The sequence below is a fragment of the Dendropsophus ebraccatus genome, chromosome 11 (assembly GCF_027789765.1).
Source record: "Dendropsophus ebraccatus isolate aDenEbr1 chromosome 11, aDenEbr1.pat, whole genome shotgun sequence".
Taxonomy (NCBI): Eukaryota; Metazoa; Chordata; class Amphibia; order Anura; family Hylidae; genus Dendropsophus; species Dendropsophus ebraccatus.
In genome coordinates, this window is record NC_091464.1 from 57,272,304 (window position 1) to 57,294,409 (window position 22,106).

The following is a 22,106-nucleotide window of genomic DNA, read 5'->3' on the forward strand; positions in this document are numbered from 1 at the left end:
TTTTCCAGTATACGGCTTGTTCTATTTAGAGACTACATTTCCTGCCTCACTTCCCTTTGCATAGACCTTATCTTCCCAGTTCATATTCAGAATAAACTAAACAAAATGTTTCCTTTTGTAACTGAGACTTATAAAGCCTATTTTTTGTGTGCTTTTTAAAAATGTATTTGTAAAAACATAACATATAAAAGTAGTCGATATTCTACATTGAGATACATTGTATTGTAAGATTTGGGTAAGGTGACCACATCTTTTTTTTTTTTTAATTGGGAAAGTGTCATTTAAAGGGACATACCAGAGGTGTTACATACAGTATGTGACTTATAATACTGGCAACCTTTTATGTAGGAGAGGAACTTTTTGTCTCTATTTAGACATGAAGGACTGGGTGAGACTCCCACCTCTGCCTTTCTGTAGTTATATGAGTGCAGCTTATAATGGTCCAAACACAAGTATAACAAGATGAATTGATATTAGCATTGCATAGTATTTACAGTACTAGGTTAGTGAGCTAGAAGTTATGGGTATAGTTGTACTAATGTAAGTTTGTGCACAAAACTACTATAAGTAAGTACTTGCCAGGTGTGATTTGTGACAGTCGCACTATATGGCTGTGTCTTTCTGCTCCATCACAGCTTTTAGTTGAATCTAAAGATCTGCAGTGGCTACAGGCAATCGATGGGCCAAAATGAACGTAAAGGCCCCACAGGGCACAACTGTTTTTTAGTATTCAAAAGTTTATAGATAGTTTTTCAGGCAAATCACTGTACAAGTAAATCAAGGCGATATAACTGACATAAGGCCCTATTACACTAAAAGATGTCTCACAGATTATCTAACAGATTTTTCAGCCAAAGCCAGGAATGGATTTGAAAAGAGGAGAAATCTCAATCTTATCTTTATGACCTGTTCTCTGTTTATAGTCCGTTCCTGACTTTGGCTAAAAAAATCTGTCAGATAATCTGTCAGACATCTTTTGGTGTAATAGGGCCCTTAGGCTGGGTTCACACTATGTTTTTGTAACCTGGTTTTGCAAACAAATGATGAAAAAACAGATGGAAAAACAGATGCATTTGTGTGCATGCGTTGTGGTCCATTTCTCCATTGACTTCCATCAAAAACAGTTTTGTCTTTTTTAAACGTAGACAAATATGTGGTCGACCACGTTTTTGAGTGTGTTAAAAAAACCCGCATGCGTTTTGATCCGTTTTCTTTTACAATGGAAGTCAATGGAAAAAGGGATACAAATGCATCTGTTTTTCCATCCATTTTTGGGAAAACAAACACTTAATAAACTCAAATAAACTCTTCCCAAACACAGGTAGTGTATCTGAAATGTCACATCTGACAGGCTGATATACTGCCTCTAGGTTGATTATATATATATATATATATATATATATATATATATATATATAACTGGAAGCTTATCAATCATCTTTTGAATAGGAAGGTATGAGTGAACTCAGGGGCTGGCAAATTGTTGCATGGGGGGCAAGCATACAGCAGTGGCCAACAAGTAGTGTTTGGGTATATTCACATTTACCCACAAAGAGGTTATCCAGGCTTAGAAAAATATGTCTACTCTCTTGCACAAACAGCACCTCTCCTGTGCCCAGTTTGGGTGTGATATTGCAGCTCAGTTCCATTAACCTCTTAAGGACGGAGCCAATTTTCGTTTTTGCGATTTCGTTTTTTCCTCCTTGTTTTTAAAAGGCCATAGCACTTGCATTTTTCCAGCTAGAGACCCACATGACCCCTTATTTTTTGCGTCACTAAATGTACTTTGCAATGACAGGCTGAATTTTTGCATAAAGTACACTGCAAAACCAGGAAAAAATTGAATGTGTGGTGAAATTGAACAAAAAAACGCATTTCTTTTATTTGGGGGTATTTGTTTTTACGCCATTCTCCCTGGGGTAAAACTTGTTATCCATGTTCCTCAAGTCGTTATGATTAAGGCCAGGTTCAGACTATGTAACTGTGCGGCTGTATTTGCGGCTGTAATTGTGCGGCGGTATTTTTGGTGGTTCATGCGTACGCTGGAAAGTATAGGATATACAGCTGCACAGTGCACACTATGTATGAATCTACGGCCCGATCGTAAACGGACCCGTAAAAAATGAACAAGACCATTGTTTGCGGCTGGACATGCGGCCGAGGATTGACAGGCGGTCCGTACGGAGTACTTCAAAAATAGCCGGCAATGATGCCGAATGCCGATGCCTCTAATAGTTAATATATTAAATTAATAAAACACATTTTCTTTGTAATAAAGTCCCTTTCGTTGGTCAATAATTTAATTCTAACGAATCCATCATTGTGCAATTAAATATACTGTTAAATTAGCAGGAGACACCTGAGTGCACATGGTTTTAATCCCTCCTGTCTTTTCCCATTCTGTCTGCAGCAGCTATGGTGAGTGCAATACCTCATCCAGATTTGTGCTGTTTGGGGGCGACCTTCTCCGCCGGCGGTGCTGGCCAGGTTCTGGTGTGGTGTTTTTGTGTCTGGTCCTGTGGCATGGGGGTCGCAGGGCCGTCCCATGGCCCCCATTCCCTGACTGTGCACGCCTGCGGGGTTGGTGGCCACTGACTGGCATGGTGTGGACTTAGTGTAGGGACCCATGTGTATCAGATACCGGCACGAGGTACATGGGGCAGTATGGCTTGATCAATTCATACACAAAATTCTGATGTGTTTTTTATTTAGCCTAGGGGCACTAGTATCAGCCATAGGTGTGAGGTGCAGCACTCTTTTTCTTCCCTGAACCGCATACTGTTAAAATAAATATATATATAAATAAATGTATATTTATATATTTATTTTTTGACAGTATATTTAATTGCACAATGATGGATTCGTTAGAATTAAATTATTGACCAACGAAACTGAATTTATTTAATCAAAAATGTGTTTTATTAATTAAATATTAATTAGTACAGGAAGCTCCATAAGTCGTTAATTCATATGCGGCAATAGAGCTTTCTGTACTAATCATCACTTTACTTTAATGAAAACATCAAATGTTTCTTCTAATTATGTTATGACAATAGCATTATTAGAAGAAACATTTAGAATTATATGTGCGCTCAGCTGATTGGCTGATCGGCTGAGCGCACATATAATGAGCCGGTCCGCAGTACAGTGACTTCATTGTGCTGCGGACCAGCGAAGAGGACACAACGGGGTGAGTATAGAGCTCTCCCCACCCCCTCCCCAGCACTGCACCCCTCCCAGCGAGGAAGGGGGGGTCAGTTAACCCCTTCCTTGCTGGGATGGGTGCAGTCTGACATCAGTCTGGCCCCCAAGGGGTTAAGGGGGATGCAATACATCCTCCCTTAACCCCTTGGGGGCCAGACTGTAAGCAGCGATCTGTAAAGATGCTGCATACTGTAAGGTGCACAACACCGCTCACAATGATGGGTGTTGTGCTCCTGTTTGTGTGTTTTTTGTGTGTTTCTCCCTTTTTGTTTTTCAGATATCGGTATCCTGTGGATTACGTCGGATTCCGTGGACTACGTCGATGACCAGCGTTTTTGTAATTTTTTTTTTTTATAAAATGGTCAATGAGGGGTGTGGGGGTGTTTTTATTTGAATAAAAAAAATTTTTAACTTGTGTCTTGTCTTTATTTCTTTACTTTATAGACTTAGTAGTGGAAGCCGTCTAATAGACGGAATCCATTACTAAGTTGGGGCCTAGTGTTAGCCGGTATAAAATGGCTAACACTAACCCCCTATTATTACCCCAGTACCCAATGCCACCAGGGGTACTGGGAAGAGCCGGGTGCCAGTGGTCCCGGAGCGTCAAAATTGGTGCTCCTGGACCGGGCGGCAGCAGGCTGGTAAGATTTAGGCTGGGGAGGGCCTAAACCAATGGCTCTTCCCACCCTGGTGTTACCAGGCTGCTGTCGTTTGGTTTTTAACCCGGCTGGTTATAAAAATAGGGGGGACCCTATGCGTTTTTTTTTAAATAAATAAATAATTTAAAAAAACGCATAGGGTCCCCCCTATTTTTATAACCAGCCGGGTTAAAAACCAAACGACAGCAGCCTGGTAACACCAGGGTGGGAAGAGCCATTGGTTTAGGCCCTCCCCAGCCCAAATCTTACCAGCCTGCTGCCGCCCGATCCAGGAGCGCCAATTTTGACGCTCCTGGACCACTGGCACCCGGCTCTTCCCAGTACCCCTGGTGGCATTGGGTACTGGGGTAATAATAGGGGGTTAGTGTTAGCCATTTTATACCCCAACTTAGTAATGGATTCCGTCTATTAGACGGCTTCCACTACTAAGTCTATAAAGTAAAGAAATAAAGACAAGACACAAGTTAAAAATTTTTTTTATTCAAATAAAAACACCCCCACACCCCTCATTGACCATTTTATAAAAAAAAAACATTAAAAAAACGCTGGTCATCGACGTAGTCCACGGAATCCGACGTAATCCACAGGATATCGATATCTGAAAAACAAAAAGGGAGAAACACACAAAAAACACACAAACAGGAGCACAACACCCATCATTGTGAGCGGTGTTGTGCACCTTACAGTATGCAGCATCTTTACAGATCGCTGCTTACAGTCTGGCCCCCAAGGGGTTAAGGGAGGATGTATTGCATCCCCCTTAACCCCTTGGGGGCCAGACTGATGTCAGACTGCACCCATCCCAGCAAGGAAGGGGTTAGCTGACCCCCGCTTCCTTGCTGGGAGGGGTGCAGTGCTGGGGAGGGGGTGGGGAGAGCTCTATACTCACCCCGATGTTGTCTCTTCGCTGGTCCGCAGCACAATGAAGTCACTGTACTGCGGACTGGCTCTTTATATGTGCGCTCAGCCGATCAGCCAATCAGCTGAGCGCACATATAATTCTAAATGTTTCTTCTAATAATGCTATTGTGATAACATAATTAGAAGAAACATTTGATGTTTTCATTAAAGTAAAACACATTTTCGATTAAATAAATTCAGTTTCGTTGGTCAATAATTTAATTCTAACGAATCCATCATTGTGCAATTAAATATACTGTCAAAAAATAAATATATATATATATAAATATACATTTATTTATATATATATTTATTTTAACAGTATATTTAATTGCAAAATGATGGATTAGTTTAAATTTAATTAGTGAACAACGAAAGGCACTTTATTACAAAGAAAATGTGTTTTATTATTTTAATAGATTAACCACGAGAGACATCGGCTATAGTGCAGAGGATCGCAAACCCCGGTAATAGCAATTCATGTAAACTGTGTTCCCTGCTTTCCCAGATGCATCCAGAGGTGTTTGCATCACTTTCTTAAGATTTTATTTGTTATTTTTAGTTGAACCAGATTTCAAAGTAAATGACCGTATGTTTTGAGCCGCATGTCTATTTTTTCCCACGGCCGGAGTTGCATCCGCACATTTACAGCCGCATAAAAAATACAGCCGCACAGTTACATTGTGTGAACCTAGCCTAAAACGATATATAACATGTATAACTTTTCTTTTATCTGATGGCTTGTAACATATTCAAACAAATATATGTTCCTAAAAATCGCTTCATTCCCAGGCTTATAACGCTTTTATCCTTTGGTCTATGGGTCTGTGTGAGGTGTCATTTTTTGCCCCATGATGTTTACTTTCTATCGGTACCTTGATTGCGCATATACAACTTTTTGATCACTTTTTATTACATTTTTTCTGGATTTGATGTGACCAAAAATGCACAATTTTGCACTTTGGGATTTTTTCGTGCTTACGCCGTTTACCGTGCGAGATCAGGAATAAGGAGTAATTAATAGCTCGGGCAATTATGTACGCGTCAAAACCAAACATGTTTTTTTTTTATTTATTTACCTTATTTGTAACATGGGGAAAGGGGGGTGATTCAAAATTTTATCAGGGGAGGGGGCTTTTTACTAATAACAACACTGCTGCATCCGAGTGCCGAGCTGGGATCAGCGCCATTTTGGCGAAGACCCCGGCCGGAGCAGGATGTGTGGAGCGATTCACCCCACTAGACAGCAGGGAAGTGCTGCATACAGTAATGGGATGCAGCTGTCAACTTTGCTGAATTAACGGCACGGTAATTAATTAATTACTGAATTATGGTCTGATCGCCGCGCCCGCTAATAGCCGCGGTCCCGGGCTACACGCGGCACCCGGGATTGCGGCGGTTCAGAGCGGGGTCGCCGCTTACGGACGCATGATCCGGTACGGTACGTCATGCATCCTTAAGAGGTTAAAGGGAATCTGTCAGCACCCGGGCCCTACCTAAGGTGCTGACAGTGTGCTGTAGCTGGCATTCCCTTAGTAAGCATGGTGCCTTTTGGTAATTTGTCCGTGCAGTGGATTATGCACAATCCTGCTGTAATGAAGTGTCAAAGAGGAGTTGTTTGTGCCACACTCCGGCACACCGCACTACTCCCCCCCCCTTCTTCATGAATAATCAATACTGCCCGGCCTCCTGCTTGCTTAGCTGTCAGTCAGTGACTCTGATTGCAGATCAGTCCTCTGTAAGCAGTTTATGTTTGAAAGAAACGCTCAGATTTAGTTGAATCTCTGAATCCAAATGTGTTGGAGCTGTGGTCTAGAGATAACTCTCTTGTCTAGAGGCCTGCCAAATCTCTCTTCAAATCCCTGTTGAAATTGAGTGGGTGGCTGTCATTTAATGGCAAATAATTGCCACTATTTTAAAACAACGGCCTTATAAATAATACAATACAGAGAAAATATATATATATATTTTATTTCCACCAGGGAATTTGAACCAAAGAATGAACTGCTGGCAGGTCTCTAGACAGGTGACTTACTTCTAGACTACAGCTGCAACTCATATAGGCTGAGAGATGCAACTATATCTGAGTGTTTCTTTCAGACATAAACTGCCTACAGAGGACTGATGTACAATCAGAGACACTGGCTGATATCTGAGCGAGCAGGAGGCCCGGCAGCATTGATTATTCATGAAGAAGAAGGTGTGTGGCACAAACAACTCCTCTTTGACTTTATTACAGTAGGATTGTGCATAATCCACTGCACGGACAAATTACCAAAAGTCACCATGCTCGCTAGGGCACTGCCAACTACAGCACACTGTCGGCACCTTTGGTAGGGCCTGGGTGCTGACAGATTCCCTTTAAAGTGAATGGAGCTGAATTGTAATACCACACACAACTTAGGCCAGGAGTGGTGCTGTTTGTGCAAGAAAGTAGCTGGATAACCCCTTTAAGTGCTGTTTTGTTCCATTTTTCTCAAAAAAAAAAGTTTCACAAGACCATCTCGCAGAGACCACCCCAGACCCTGATCTGACCCCGCAATAAGGGTACGAAAATAAATGGAGGACTGGGTAGGGTCAGTAGAGACTGACTAAGAGGACATGGTATGGTTATGATATATATCTAACCCACTAACCCAGATGCCAGGGGATTTATCATTTTGTTTTTCAAATATTGTAGAGTATAAAACCGATCGGAAAGGATATATACCCGGATCCATTATTGTGTTGACATATAAAGATTTATCATGCAGTCTTACAGTAGAAATGTCCCTTGTTGCCCATAGCAACCAATCACAGCTCAGCTTACAAATATTCATGAGCACTTACAAAAAAGGAAACCCGCGCTGTGATTGGTTGTTATGGGCAACGGGGGACATTCTAATGATGCATTTACACAGGCAGATTTATCTGACAGATTTTCGAAGCCAAAGCCAGGAATGGATTTGAAAAGAGGAGAAATCTCAGTCTTTCCTTTATGACCTGTTTCCTGTTTGTGTAAACGTACCATAAGACAGTTTGATAAACCTGCCCCTATGTGCAGGTCCGTATTAACAGCTGCTGCTGCCCTAAGCACTAAACCTGAAGACGCCCCATCTCCACTCACCAATTAGCATCAGGATTTGCACATAACACCGCCATACCAGACCTGACCAATACAACCTCAACACCCCCCCCCCCCCCCCCCCCCCCCTTTGAAAAATCACCAGATTTACTGGCAAGTCTGAATGGGAGGTGGGAGACTAAAGAAATAAAAAAAAAAGGAGTTGTTTCCTTCCCCCTGCTTCCTGGTGCTGCCCCCCTGCAAGGTGCTGCCCTAGGCACCGGACCACGGGTGCCTAGTGGTAAATACGGCACTGCCTATGTGTGTCTAATGTTGCTATGTCTGAATTCTCCCATTATGGTGCATGCTGTGGAAGATTTTAAGTTTTAAGGCTGGACGGCCCACTAAATGACAGGGGGGATGCTCCTCTGAAATAGTATAGCATTCCAGCTACAGCAGAGCCCAGAAAAAAACAGCAGAGCTTATGTTTAATTGTTCCGTGTATCTGGATGTTAGGCCTTCAGACTATCAGGCTATGGATTCATTACTTTATGATTTTGTATGTAAACATATGATTTATGACCCATTTAGATATCATTTTCCTTCTCTTTCAGAAAGCACATGTTACCTGGCTTCTTTGTGTAATTTGTATTACCAATGGTTTAGGTAAGTCACCTCAAATCAAGATCCCTGTGTATTTTCTGAGACTTTTTTTTATGTAAAAAGCTTCCGTCTTTTGATAACGATGGACGTTTTTCACGTTAAAAAAAAAAACGTTGTGGGAACAAAGCCAAACAAGTGTAAAAAAAAAAAAAAAAAAAAAAAAAAAAGGTAAGACATTGTACTGTTATATTAGGGTATGTTCACACTAAGTAAATTCAGGCGGAATCCCGCCTGTCTCAGTGTGTTATAACTGGGAAAGCGAGCGCTCTCCACCTCTGCCACTCTCCGCTCAAAGAAGTGACATGTCACTTCTTTAAATGGAGACCGGCGGCAGAGGAGGAGCCTGACTTTCGCCTGAATTACTCAGTGTGAACATACCCTTAGATTAGAAGACCACGCTTTCTTTCATGAGCTACTGTACGCCTGTCCTGTTCACTAACTGTGGCTAAAATGTATTAATTGTTGTTGTTATTATTATTATTATTATATTTATTTTTTAATCCTTAGATCATTTTTTATTATCCAGGTTAGGCTTAGGCTTTGAAACACCAATATTTCAAAATGATGACCGTTATTTGTATAATCATGACCGATATTTTGAAGTAATGGCCCTTATTCGGATGCAAAATGACGGCTGTCCTAGTGTGTGAACATAGCCTTAGAGTGTTACTATTATTCTTTGCTGCCGGCAGGATACGCTGTCAAAAACCTGTTCAGACAAGCACAGGAGACAAAATTCCTCCGGCAGTGCCATTGGCTGCATTGTATACAACGGTGCTGCCAGAAGAATTCCGTCTCCAGCACACGCCTGAACAGGGAGTGTGGTGGCAGGATATTGACAGCGTATCCTGCCACCAGTGAAGAATAGTAGAAGGGATGAGCGAACTTTTGAAAAGTTCGGTTCGGTTCCATCCGGCGAAAGTTTGGATTGGTCCGAACCGAACCGAAAACGAACCTTGCTCTAATGGCTGAATAATTGCAGATACAATAGTAAGAGTGTGATAGGGTATAGTTTCGTTTAGTTGCAGTTGATATTACAATGAAAAAAGTGGGGGGGGAAAGTGCAAAAATAATGAGAAAAAAAAATTAATTATATAATAATAAAATATAGTAAATAAAAGTGCCAAAATAGTGACAAAAAATATTGAAAAAAAAAGTTTACAAGGAGGATGCGGCAGCACTTTATTGCACCCAGGCCAGTATTGTTGAGAAGAGACAAGTTGAGCAGCAGGAGGAGGCAGCAGTTGATTGCTCGCCTCTCAGGCCAGTATTGTTAAGAAGAGACAAGTCAAAGAACAGGAGGAGACAGCAGCAGATTGCTCTCCTCTCAGGCCAGTATTGTTGAGAAGAGACAAGGTTATCAGCAGGAGGAGGCAGCAGTTGATTGATTCCAGTCCAGTATTATTGAGGAGAGGCTACTTGAGGAGGAGGCAGCAGTTGATCGATTCCAGGCTAGTATTATGGAGGAGAGGCTACTTGAGGAGGAGGAGGCAGCAGTTGATCGATTCCAGGCCAGTATTATTAAAAACAGACTACTTGAGGAGCAGGAGGAGGCAGCAGTTGATCGATTCCAGGCCAGTATTATTGAGGAGAATCGACTTGAGGAGGAGGAGGAGGAGGAGGAGAAGGCAGCAGTTGATTGATTCCAGGCCAGTATTATTGAGGAGAGGCTACTTGAAGAGGAGGCAGCAGTTGATCGATTCCAGGCCACTCTTATTAAAAACAGACTACTTTAGGAGCAGGACACAGCAGTTGATCGACTCCAGGCCAGTATTATTGAGGAGAGGCTACTTGAGGAGGAGGAGGCAGCAGTTGATCGATTCCAGGCCAGTATTATTAAAAACAGACTGCTTCAGGAGCAGGAGGCAGCAGTATCTATTCCAGACCAGTATTATTGAGGAGAGGCTACTTGAGGAGGAGGCAGCAGTTTATCGATTCCAGGCCAGTATTGTTGAGGAGAGGCTACTTGAGGAGGAGGCAGCAGTTGATTGATTCCAGGTCAGTATAATTAAAAACAGACTACTTGAGCATCAGGAGGAGGCAGCAGTTGATTGATTCCAGGCCAGTATAATTAAAAACAGACTACTTGAGCAGCAGGAGGAGGCAGCAGTTGATCGATTCCAGGCCAGTATTATCGAGGAGAGGCTACTTGAGGAGGAGGCAGCAGTTGATTGATTCAAGGCCAGTATTATCGAGGAGAGGCTACTTGAGGAGGAGGAGGAGGCAGCAGTTGATCGATTCCAGGCCAGTATTATCGAGGAGAGGCTACTTGAGGAGGAGGCAGCAGTTGATCGATTCCAGGCCAGTATTATCGAGGAGAGGCTACTTCAGGAGGAGGAGGTAGCAGTTGATTGATTCCAGGCCAGTATTATCGAGGAGAGGCTACTTGAGGAGAAGGAGGAGGCAGCAGTTGATCGATTCCAGGCAAGTATTATTGAGGAGAGGCTACTTGAGGAGGAGGAGGAGGCAGCAGTTGATCGATTCCAGGCCAGTATTATCGAGGAGAGGCTACTTGAGGAGGAGGCAGCAGTTGATCGATTCCAGGCCAGTATTATCGAGGAGAGGCTACTTGAGGAGGAGGAGGCAGCAGTTGATCGATTCCAGGCCAGTATTATCAAGGAGAGGCTACTTGAGGAGGAGGAGGCAGCAGTTGATCGATTCCAGGCCAGTATTATGGAGGAGAGGCTAATTGAGGAGGATGAGGCAGCAGTTGATTGATTCAAGGCCAGTATTATCGAGGAGAGGCTACTTGAGGAGGAGGCAGCAGTTGATCGATTCCAGGCCAGTATTATCTAGGAGAGCTGTGAAACATGAACTGGAGAGAGTGGAACGGCTGCACATCCCATCTATGGCTGATACTAATGCCGCTATATTAAAAATCAACACCAGAGTGTCTGTATATGAATTGATCAAGCCATATTGCCCCGTGTACCACCGCGTAGGTCCTCTGGTCCACACGGGTCCCTACGCTAACTCCACACCGTGTCGGTCAGCGACCACTAACCCCGCAAAGCGTGCACGTACAGGGAAGGGAAGCCATGGAATGGCCCTGCAACCCCAATGTCACAGGACCAGACCCAAAAAGCCCCACCAAAACCCAGCCAGCACCACCAGCGGAGAAGGCTGCCCCCAAACAACACAAGTATGGATATGGTATTACACTTACCATTGCTGCTCTCACAGAATGGGGAAGACATAGGGTCCAGACATGTGAGCACAGACATATCCTGCTAATTTTGGTCATGTGGGTCTTATAAAGGAGTGCTAGCTGTTCAGAGAGGGAGAACTGTGAAACATGAACTGGAGAGAGTGGAACGGCTGCACATCCCATCTATGGCTGATACGAATGCCGCTAGGCCTATATTAAAAATCAACACCAGAGTGTCTGTATATGAATTGATCAAGCCATATTGCCCCGTGTACCACCGCGCAGGTCCTCTGGTCCACACGAGTCCCTACGCTAACTCCACACCGTGTCGGTCAGCGACCGCCAACCCCGCAAAGCGTGCACGTACAGGGAAGGGAAGCCATGGAACGGCCCTGCAACCCCAATGTCACAGGACCAGACCCAAAAAGCCCCACCAAAACCCAGCCAGCACCACCGGCGGGGAAGGCTGCCCCCAAACGACACAAGTATGGATATGGTATTACACTTACCATTGCTGCTCTCACAGAATGGGGAAGACATAGGGTCCAGACATGTGAGCACAGACATATCCTGCTAATTTTGGTCATGTGGGTATTATAAAGGAGTGCTAGCTGTTCAGAGAGGGAGAACTGTGAAACATGAACTGGAGAGAGTGGAACGGCTGCACATCCCATCTATGGCTGATACGAATGCCGCTAGGCCTATATTAAAAATCAACACCAGAGTGTCTGTATATGAATTGATCAAGCCATATTGCCCCGTGTACCACCGCGCAGGTCCTCTGGTCCACACGGGTCCCTACGCTAACTCCACACCGTGTCGGTCAGCGACCGCCAACCCCGCAAAGCGTGCACGTACAGGGAAGGGAAGCCATGGAACGGCCCTGCAACCCCAATGTCACAGGACCAGACCCAAAAAGCCCCACCAAAACCCAGCCAGCACCACCGGCGGGGAAGGCTGCCCCCAAACGACACAAGTATGGATATGGTATTACACTTACCATTGCTGCTCTCACAGAATGGGGAAGACATAGGGTCCAGACATGTGAGCACAGACATATCCTGCTAATTTTGGTCATGTGGGTCTTATAAAGGAGTGCTAGCTGTTCAGAGAGGGAGAACTGTGAAACATGAACTGGAGAGAGTGGAACGGCTGCACATCCCATCTATGGCTGATACGAATGCCGCTAGGCCTATATTAAAAATCAACACCAGAGTGTCTGTATATGAATTGATCAAGCCATATTGCCCCGTGTACCACCGCGCAGGTCCTCTGGTCCACACGGGTCCCTACGCTAACTCCACACCGTGTCGGTCAGCGACCGCCAACCCCTTGATCAATTCATACACAAAATTCTGATGTGTTTTTTATTTAGCCTAGCGGCACTAGTATCAGCCATAGGTGTGAGGTGCAGCACTCTGTTTCTTCCCTGAACCGCATTTTGTTTCTCTCTTTTCTCAGTGTTTTGCACTCCTCCTGGTGAGACCCACATGACCACAATTAGCAGGAGACACCTGAGTGCACATGGTTTTAATCCCTCCTGTTTTTTCCCATTCTGTTTGCTGCAGCTATGGTAGTGTAATTCCTTATCCAGACTTGTGCTGCTTGGGGGCGACCTTCTCCGCCAGCGGTGCTGGCCGGGTTCTGGTGTGGTGTTTTTGGGTCTGGTCCTGTGGCATGGGGGTCGCAGGGCCGTCCCATGGCCCCAGTTCCCTGACTGTGCACGCCTGCGGGGTTGGTGGCCACTGACTGGCACGGTGTGGACTTAGTGTAGGGACCCATGTGTATCAGATACCGGCACGAGGTACATGGGGCAGTATGGCTTGATCAATTCATACACAAAATTCTGATGTGTTTTTTATTTAGCCTAGCGGCACTAGTATCAGCCATAGGTGTGAGGTGCAGCACTCTGTTTCTTCCCTGAACCGCATTATCGAGGAGAGGCTACTTGAGGAGGAGGAGGCAGCAGTTGATCGATTCCAGGCCAGTATTATCGAGGAGAGGCGACTTGAGGAGGAGGAGGCAGCAGTTGATCGATTCCAGGCCAGTATTATGGAGGAGAGGCTACTTGAGGAGGAGGACGCAGCAGTTGATCGATTCCAGGCCAGTATTATCGAGGAGAGGCTACTTGAGGAGAAGGAGGAGGCAGCAGTTGATTGATTCCAGGCCAGTATAATTAAAAACAGACTACTTGAAGAGCAGGAGGAGGCAGCAGTTGATTGATTCAAGGCCAGTATTATCGAGGAGAGGCTACTTGAGGAGGAGGCAGCAGTTGATCGATTCCAGGCCAGTATAAATAAAAACAGACTACTTGAAGAGCAGGAGGAGGCAGCAGTTGATTGATTCAAGGCCAGTATTATCAAGGAGAGGCTACTTGAGGAGGAGGCAGCAGTTGATCGATTCCAGGCCAGTAAGGCTACTTGAGGAGAAGGAGGAGGAAGCAGTTGATCGATTCCAGGCCAGTATTATCGAGAAGAGGCTACTTCAGGAGGAGAAGGCAAAAGTTGATCGGTTCCAGGCCAGTATTATCGAGGAGAGGCTACTTCAGGAGGAGGAGGCAGTAGTTGATTGATTCCAGGCCAGTATTATCGAGGAGAGGCTACTTGGGGAGGAGGAGGCAGCAGTTGATCGATTCCAGGCCAGTATTATCGAGGAGAGGCTACTTGAGGAGAAGGAGGAGGCAGCAGTTGATTAATTCAATGTCAGTATTATTAAAACAGACCAGTTGAGGAGCAGAAGAAGGCAGCAGTTGATGGCTCGCAGGCCAGTATTGTTAAAAACAGACAAGTTGAGATGGCAGCTTCCGCAGCTCTTGATTCCACCCAGTATGTTTCCAAATAGACAATTGACGGTGGAGGCATTAGTAGGAGTAGTATTCTTTTGGACCCAGAAGGACCTAATACAGACAACTGAAGTTTGAAGCTAAGGATATGCACGTTTGTAAAAATCATTCTTTAAACTTGACAGCATGTTGATGAAGAGTTCAGCACAGGACAGTCAACGTTAAAAAAAAAAACCTCTAACATTACACCTAGTCTAGCAGGATACGGATACAGTAAAATAGACAGAGAACCTCACCCACAGAATCCATGAGGTGAAGAAAGGACATTTAAAAAGGCACAGATTCAAGAAGGCTTTACCCCAGTTCCATTATCCAAAAATACATGTCCAATTTTCATTAAATTGACACCTCACTGGCACTTGCTTTACAAATTGACGCAACTACTCTGGTGTTAAACCTGTTGATTCTGGGCCTATGGCTGTTGGCGATACACATATATATATATATATTTTTTTTTTTTTCTTAACCCCAGTTTGATGTCCTAACCGAGTGTAGCGTCCAATCCAATGGATGTATGCCTTTGTGTTTTTTTAAGTGCTGTCACCAGCTGGCTTCAAGTAAGGGTACAGAAAGACTTATCTTTTAAAGTTGGTAGTGGAAAAACCCCTGCTGAGGTATGGGAGTGACCTCCCACCCTCGCTTTTGTCACTCCCAAAAAACCTCACCCAATGGGTACCTTCACATGTGGCTGCGGGTCTGCTGAGTAAAATCCACAGTGCATTTTTATACCGTTCACCAAATGGCATTCAGTACTAGGGTGCCGGCCGGACATACGCAGTTCTGCGCTGAACTGGGTATTTGCGCCCAGCCCCATAGTACTGAAGGTGGCATAAAATCAGCCAACGATGCGCTGTGGATTTTAGCCAGCAGGGAACCACAAAAAAAGCCTCCCATTGTAAAGGCACCCGTAAATAAGGCAAGTTAACCTGCCTTTCAGCAACTGTTTGTTGCTGTAACTAACTGTGGGGGTTTTTTATATCACAGTTGAAGGACAGCAGCCTCCGTGATATATACCCCATAGACAGCCTTATTCCACGCGTGACTGCTTGAGAGGCGTGAAATAATTTGCACACAGAAGAACCCCATCGGGATTTGCGGTGCAAGATTTCACTACTCTCATGATATCCACAAAATACCTCAAGAACAGTTAGTACCCACTCACAAAACGGTGAGTAGTGTTCCTTGGCACGGGTGCCAGGGATGGAACCCCACGGCTATAGTTCACAAAAGGTGAAATCCACACTTTTTGAAGCATAGTCGTGGGGATTATTTTAGGGTTGCTACTGTTCATGGGGTATGGGTTGGACGGTGCACTGGTGTGAGGCATTAATCTGGTGTGGAGATGTTAAATGGCCAACACACCATGGGCATCGAATTTGGAAATGGGGATCTGTTTTTTCAAATGTATCCGAATTAAGTTGGGAATTTTTAAGGTGATTTTTTAAAAAAATTTGGGGTCTAAGGGGGGAACATTACTTAAGTTAAATTATGGATTTTTATGTTGGGCACATATTTAGGATATTAAGGTCAATTTCTTGGACACACGGATTGCCATGCAAGACGGGTGACTGATGACTTCATCAGGCAGGGGGGTGGTATAATCCGATGTAATCCAGGCACGATTCATCTTAACAAAAGTTAGCATCTCCACACTGTGGCAAGAGAGCCTCGTTCTTTGTGGTGTTACGATGTTACCCGCCGCACTAAATACCCTCTCTGACGCCACATTACTGGCTGGGCAGGACAGCAGAGCCAAGGCAAACTCTGCCAGTTGAGGCCAAATCTCTATTTTTTCTGCCCAGTACTGCACGGGGTTGGTGACACTTTGGGGCAGGGTGGAATCAAGGTAGGCAGTGACCTGGTGGCTGAGCTCATGCTGGTCCACGCCATGAGTCCGGTGCTGTGTCCTTTCTTCACCAGCTGGCTGCATGAAATCGCTCATGAGGGCTTGCAGGCTGTAGCGACTCCACTAGTGGTGGCGGGAGTGGAGCGCGCTGGTTCCCCCCCAGAGGATGTTGTCTGGGAACCTGGCTGGTCTCGCAGGTAAGTTGAGACCAACTGACTGGTGAGCATGTCCCTGTAGTACACCAGTTTAGCCTCCCTCTGTGATGGCGGAAATAATTCTGCCATTTTGAGGTGGAAGCAAGGGTCCAACAGGGTGGCCAGCCAGTATTGGTCCCTCTGGCGGATGTCCACAATCCGGCTATCATTCTGCAGACACTCCCGCAGACACCTTGCCATCTGCACCAAGGACAATGAGCGCCTCTCCTCTCCACTGTCCTCGGTATAGTTCCAGGGTCTGCTGGGGTCTTCCTCCTCTTCCTCTACCACCTCATCCTCCATCTCCTCCTGTGATGGAGAGACAGAGAAGCCAGGTGGCGGTGTGCGGAATGGCTGGGCATAGACATCTTCCTCAACCTCCATCTGCACTTCATCCAGCTCTGGGCTCAAGGCGATGTTCAGCCTTGGAGTTGTGGCCTGGGAATCCTCGCTGATGATGTTGGTCAGCGCACTTTCAAGAACATGGAGGAGTGGGATGATGTTGTTGATCCCATAGTCCTGCCTGCTTACAAAGAGAGTCGCGTCCTCAAAAGGGATCAACAATTGGCAGACTTCCCGCATTAACTGCCAGTGTGTTACTTGGAAGTCGCAGTGTGGCGTGAAGCTGCCTGATTGCCCCATGAGGTAGTCTGTTACGGCTGACCTTTGCTCATACAGGCAGTCGAGCATATGGAGGGCAGAATTCCAGCGGGTTGGCACGTTGCAGATTAGCCGATGTTGGGGCATACCGCGCTGTCTCTGTATTCTGAGCAGGGTGTTCCTTGCAGCGTAGGAGTGGCTGAAATGTTTGCACACTCTGCGTGACATCCTCAGAAGGTCATGTAGTGCATGAAATGATCGGAGAAACCTCTGCACTATGAGGTTGATCACATGTGCCATACAAGGTGTATGAGTCAGCCCTTCCCGCTGAACTGCAGAGACAATGTTCCTCCCGTTGTCCGCTACGACACTTCCCACCGTTAGTCGACGTGGGGTCAGCCATTCAGATATCTCCTCCCTGATGGTCCGGAGGAGCTCCTGCCCACTGTGGCTTCGTTGACCTAGGCTCACCAAATGGAGGACAGCCTGAGAGCGGCGGGCCTGACATCGGTGGTAAGACACTGGGTGAGGTTGGACTGCAGTGGTGGTGGAGGCAGAACTTGTGCTACCCGCTGCTGGCCCCCTAAAGCACCGTGGAGGTGACAGTGGCAAGAATGGGCCAACTTCCTGATGGTCTCCTTGAAGGATGTTGACCCAATGGGCAGTAATGGACATGTACTGCCCTTGCCCATAATTAGAGGAACAAACATCAGCACTCAGGTGCACTGTCTTGGACACCGAGAGTCCCAATGAGTCGCCAACCTTTCTCTTCACATAACTGTGCAGTGATGGGACAGCTTTGCTCGAGAAGTAGTGGCGGCTGGGGACTCGCCATCTGGGGTGCGCACACGCCACGAAATCCCTGAAAGGCTGGGAGTCCACAACATTAAAAGGCAGGGACTGAAGCACCAGCAGTTTAACCAGGTGTCCAGTCAGTTTCTGTGCCATGGGATGGCTGCTAGAGTACACCTGACGTTTGGCCATGGACTCGGTCAGGGATTGCTGCCTCATTAGGGGTGTACATGGCAGTGAGACTGTGCTGCTGCTGGCAACTGAGGCTGACGAGCCCTGAGTTCCAGTGAGAGGATGCTGCATGATGAGATCTGCAGTGTATGGTGCATCTTGACAGGAGGTGGTATTGGGGTCACGGTTTTTCCAGGCCTGTTGGTTTTGCCTTTCCATGTGCTTCCTCATAGATGTTGTCCCAAAATTATCACCCCTGCCACGACTGACCCTCTCATTGCACAGCAGGCACAGAGCGATGTGCTTATCTGTCCCCAGGCGAAAGAACTGCCAGACGACAGAGGACCGTGGTTTGCTGCCAGCCACGGGGGGTCTTGCTGGTTGTTCACTGCCACCGCTGCTTGAGGGTCCCCTCTCAGGACCAAGGCTTAAAAGGTATTTATGAAGTCTGCCTGGTAGGTTGTCTTCTACCCCTCCCTCTTGTGCCTCGCTTCCTTGCACCAGTGGGATGTTGCTGCTTCGGTAGCACCTCACTTTCCTCCCCTGATGACGCTGAAGATAATGCTGCTTGAGGGCGCCACGTTCGATTAGCGACATCATCATCACCACCACTGCTACTTTCCTCCAGAAGGCACAAAGTTTCAGTGACTATTGCTGTGTGGGTTGGAGGCACACAGCAAAGCAGAAATGTACAGGTTATCACAAAAAAACAATTATTTTTTAACTTTTTTGGTTGCGAATGGCTAAACGGGTTGGACGGCAACCAGCAGAGCAAAAACGGACAGCTTTTGTGGGGCGCTGACTTAGCGTCAACTAGAAAAGCTGATCACAAACAATAAAACGTTTTTGTTTTTTTTAAAAGTTTTTTTTAACTTTTTTGGTTGCGGGTGGCTAAACGGGTGTGACGGCAACCAGCAGAGCACAAACGGACAGCTTTTGTGGGGCGCTGACTTAGCGTCACCTAGAATAGCTGATCACAAACAAACAAACAAACTTTTTTTATTTCTTTTTAAGTTTTTTTAAACTTTTTTGGTTGCGGGCAGCTAGACGGGGTTGACGGTAACCAGCAGAGCACAAACGGACAGCTTTTGTGGGGCGCTGACTTAGCGTCACCTAGAACAGCTTATCACAAACAAACAAACTTTTTTTTAATGTTTTTTTAAACTTTTTTGCTTGCGGCTATATGCGGTTAACGGCACCCAGCAGAGCAGCAACGTTTAGCGTCTCCTCTCTGTCACAGAACAGTAGCTGGTTCAATGCTACGTGTCCTGAGTGACTTTTCTCACTTTTCTCTCACTTTTCTCTCCCTATTTCTTTTTTTATCTCCCTATCTCTCCCTAGATATCACAATTTTTGAGTTAGATGCCTATCTCTCCCTCTCTCTACCTAACTCTTGATTTCTCAACCTCTTTCACTATGTATGAGCTGATCAAGCTTTCCCTGTATCTTGCGATTTTTTTTTAATCTTCCTCTCTCCTGCTTCTCTCGCAAACAATATATACTCCTTCTCTATCTCTCCCTGTACTTATCCAGTTGTTTGGATATGTAATCTACGTGTTTTCCCTCTCTGCCTAACGTACACCTCCTCTCTCTCTGCAGTCTAGACACACAATGAGAAAGAGCATGGACGCTCAGGCACTTCCTGTTCCTGTAGTGACGTCACACACCTTGATATTCACCAAATAACAGGATAAAAGGGATGATAGGAGTAATACTTTCTTACATCCTCTTCCATTCTGTGAAAACAATACAGTTTTGCGACGCCGTTGCGATTTTGACGAACTTCGTAATGAACTTTTTGAAAGGTTCACTCATCCCTAAATAGTAGAGTCATGACTTTTATTTTTCAATCTACATTAAGTTTCTTTCTGAGGGGAGCATCATAAAGACATATTGAGACTTTTAGGCCATACATGCCCCACTGAGAAATTCTGGGAAGAACCAATATGCTAAGTAGGTCTCACACCACCTTTTCAATGTAGCTTCCCCTTAAAGTCAGACTGGCCAGCCAACACCCTGCTCTGTACTGACGAGGGGCAAAACCCCAACACAGCATTCTACACTTTCCTTCTGGAAAGATCTCTGGCTTGGCATAAAGTTGAAGTGAGACAATGTCTTTAAAGGGGTACTCCAGCGGGGGGGGGGGGGGCTATTTTGGGATCTGGCGGGGGAGGAGGTGGCATAGAGAAAAGACGTCCACTCACCTCCCCGGATCCAGCGGCGGGTCCCGTATCGCGGCGCCCTGGTCCCCGGTTCCCGGACGCTTCCTGGTGTCTGACGAGGGCTCTAGACATGACGTCTCAGCCAGTCAGTGACAGAGGCGGGATCTGAGTGGACTTGAAACGGATCCCGCCTCCGTCACTGACTGGCTGAGCGGACTTGAAACGTCATGTCTCAAACCCGCTGGATCCGGGGAGGTGAGGGGACGTCTTTTCTCTCAGCCACCTCCTCCCTGGCCAGATCCCAAAATAGCCCCCCCACTGGAGTACCCCTTTGAGGGTTAGCTACCTTGAAATGTGGTGATGTGTGAAAGTTGCTTTTCATCTACAGAGCCTTATGGTGGCTTGTTGTTTTTGGGACTCAGGCCTTATTCACGAGTCCCATAACTTTGCCTGTAATTGCGGATCCGCCTTTCCAGACAAAATCTGTGCCTATTCATATTTATAGAGCTATTAACACTATCTGTAATTATATGGATCCACAAAAAAATATGGATTGGGGATGCACTGCAGATACACTGCGGATACACTATGGGCGGTTCCTTTATTGGGGACAAGATTACAGCTGTTAATGTACGGACCAGAAAAAAGAAATCACTGAACGTGTGAATGAGGCCTTGTTATACTTTGTAATGACATCTTTAAAGGGAATCTGTCAGCACCCAAGCCGAACCCCAGGTGCTGACAGTGTGCAGTAGATGGTATCAGTTAGCAGGTTACCTGTGGCTATTCTGTCAGTGGAGGCAGGGCCGGCCTTAGGGTAGATGGCGCCCTGTGCAGATTCATCAAACATGGTGTAAAGTGAAACTGACTCAGTTCCCCCTAGCAACCAATCAGATTCCACCTCTCATTCTTCAGACTCTTTGGAAAATGAAAGGTGGAATATGATTGGTTGCTAGGGGCAACTGAGTCAGTTTCACTTTACACCATGTTTGATAAATCTCTCCCACAGTGTATATACTGCTTACACAGACGCACACTGTATATACTGTTTACACAGACACACAGTATATATATCCTCCAAACACAGACACACATACAGTCACATATACACATACACACCACACATACCCACCACTGGGAGTTGTTGTTGTCCTACCAGAGCTGCACAGGACCATGCTGGGAGTTGTTGTTGTTATCCACACACAGCCGCACAGGAGCATGCTGGGAGTTGTTGTTGTCTACACACAGCCACATAGGAGCATGCTGCGCGTTTTTGTTGTTGTTGTTGTCCACACACGAGCATGCTGGGAGTTGTTGTTGTTGTCCACACACAGCCACACAGGAGCATGCTGAGAGTTATTGTCCACACACAGCCACACATAAGCGTGCTGGGAGTTGTTGTTTTCCACACACAGCCACACATGAGCATGCTGGGAGTTGTTGTTTTCCACACACAGCCACACAAAAGCATGCTGGGAGTTGTTGTTTTCCACACACAGCCGCACAGAAGCTTGCTGGGAGTTGTTGTTTTCCACACACAGCCACACAGAAGCATGCTGGGGGGAGTTGTTGTCCACACACAGCCACACAGGAGCATGCTGGGACTTGTTGTATTTCACACATAGCCACACAGAAGCATTCTGAGAGTTGTTGTTCACACACAGCCACACAGGAGCATGCTGGGAGTTTTTGTTTTTCACACACAGCCACACAGGAGCATGCTGAGAGTTGTTGTTTCCATACACAGCCACACAGGAGCATGCTGGGAGTTGTATTCCACAGACAGCCACACAAAAGCATGCTGGGAGTTGTATTTAACACACAGCCACACAAAAGCATGCTGGGAGTTGTTGTCCACACAAAGCCACACAGAAGCATGCTG

At 45.8% G+C, this 22,106-nt stretch overlaps 1 protein-coding gene across 1 annotated transcript in view; it reads left to right on the forward strand.

Annotated features, from left to right (window-relative positions):
* Positions 1-22,106, forward strand: part of LOC138767406 (hemicentin-1-like) — a 68,395-nt gene that overhangs the window by 41,249 nt on the left and 5,040 nt on the right. The window contains exon 9 of the mRNA XM_069944907.1: positions 8,421-8,472. Coding sequence (XP_069801008.1) covers positions 8,421-8,472 — 52 coding nt within the window. The remainder of the gene's footprint in view (positions 1-8,420; positions 8,473-22,106) is intronic.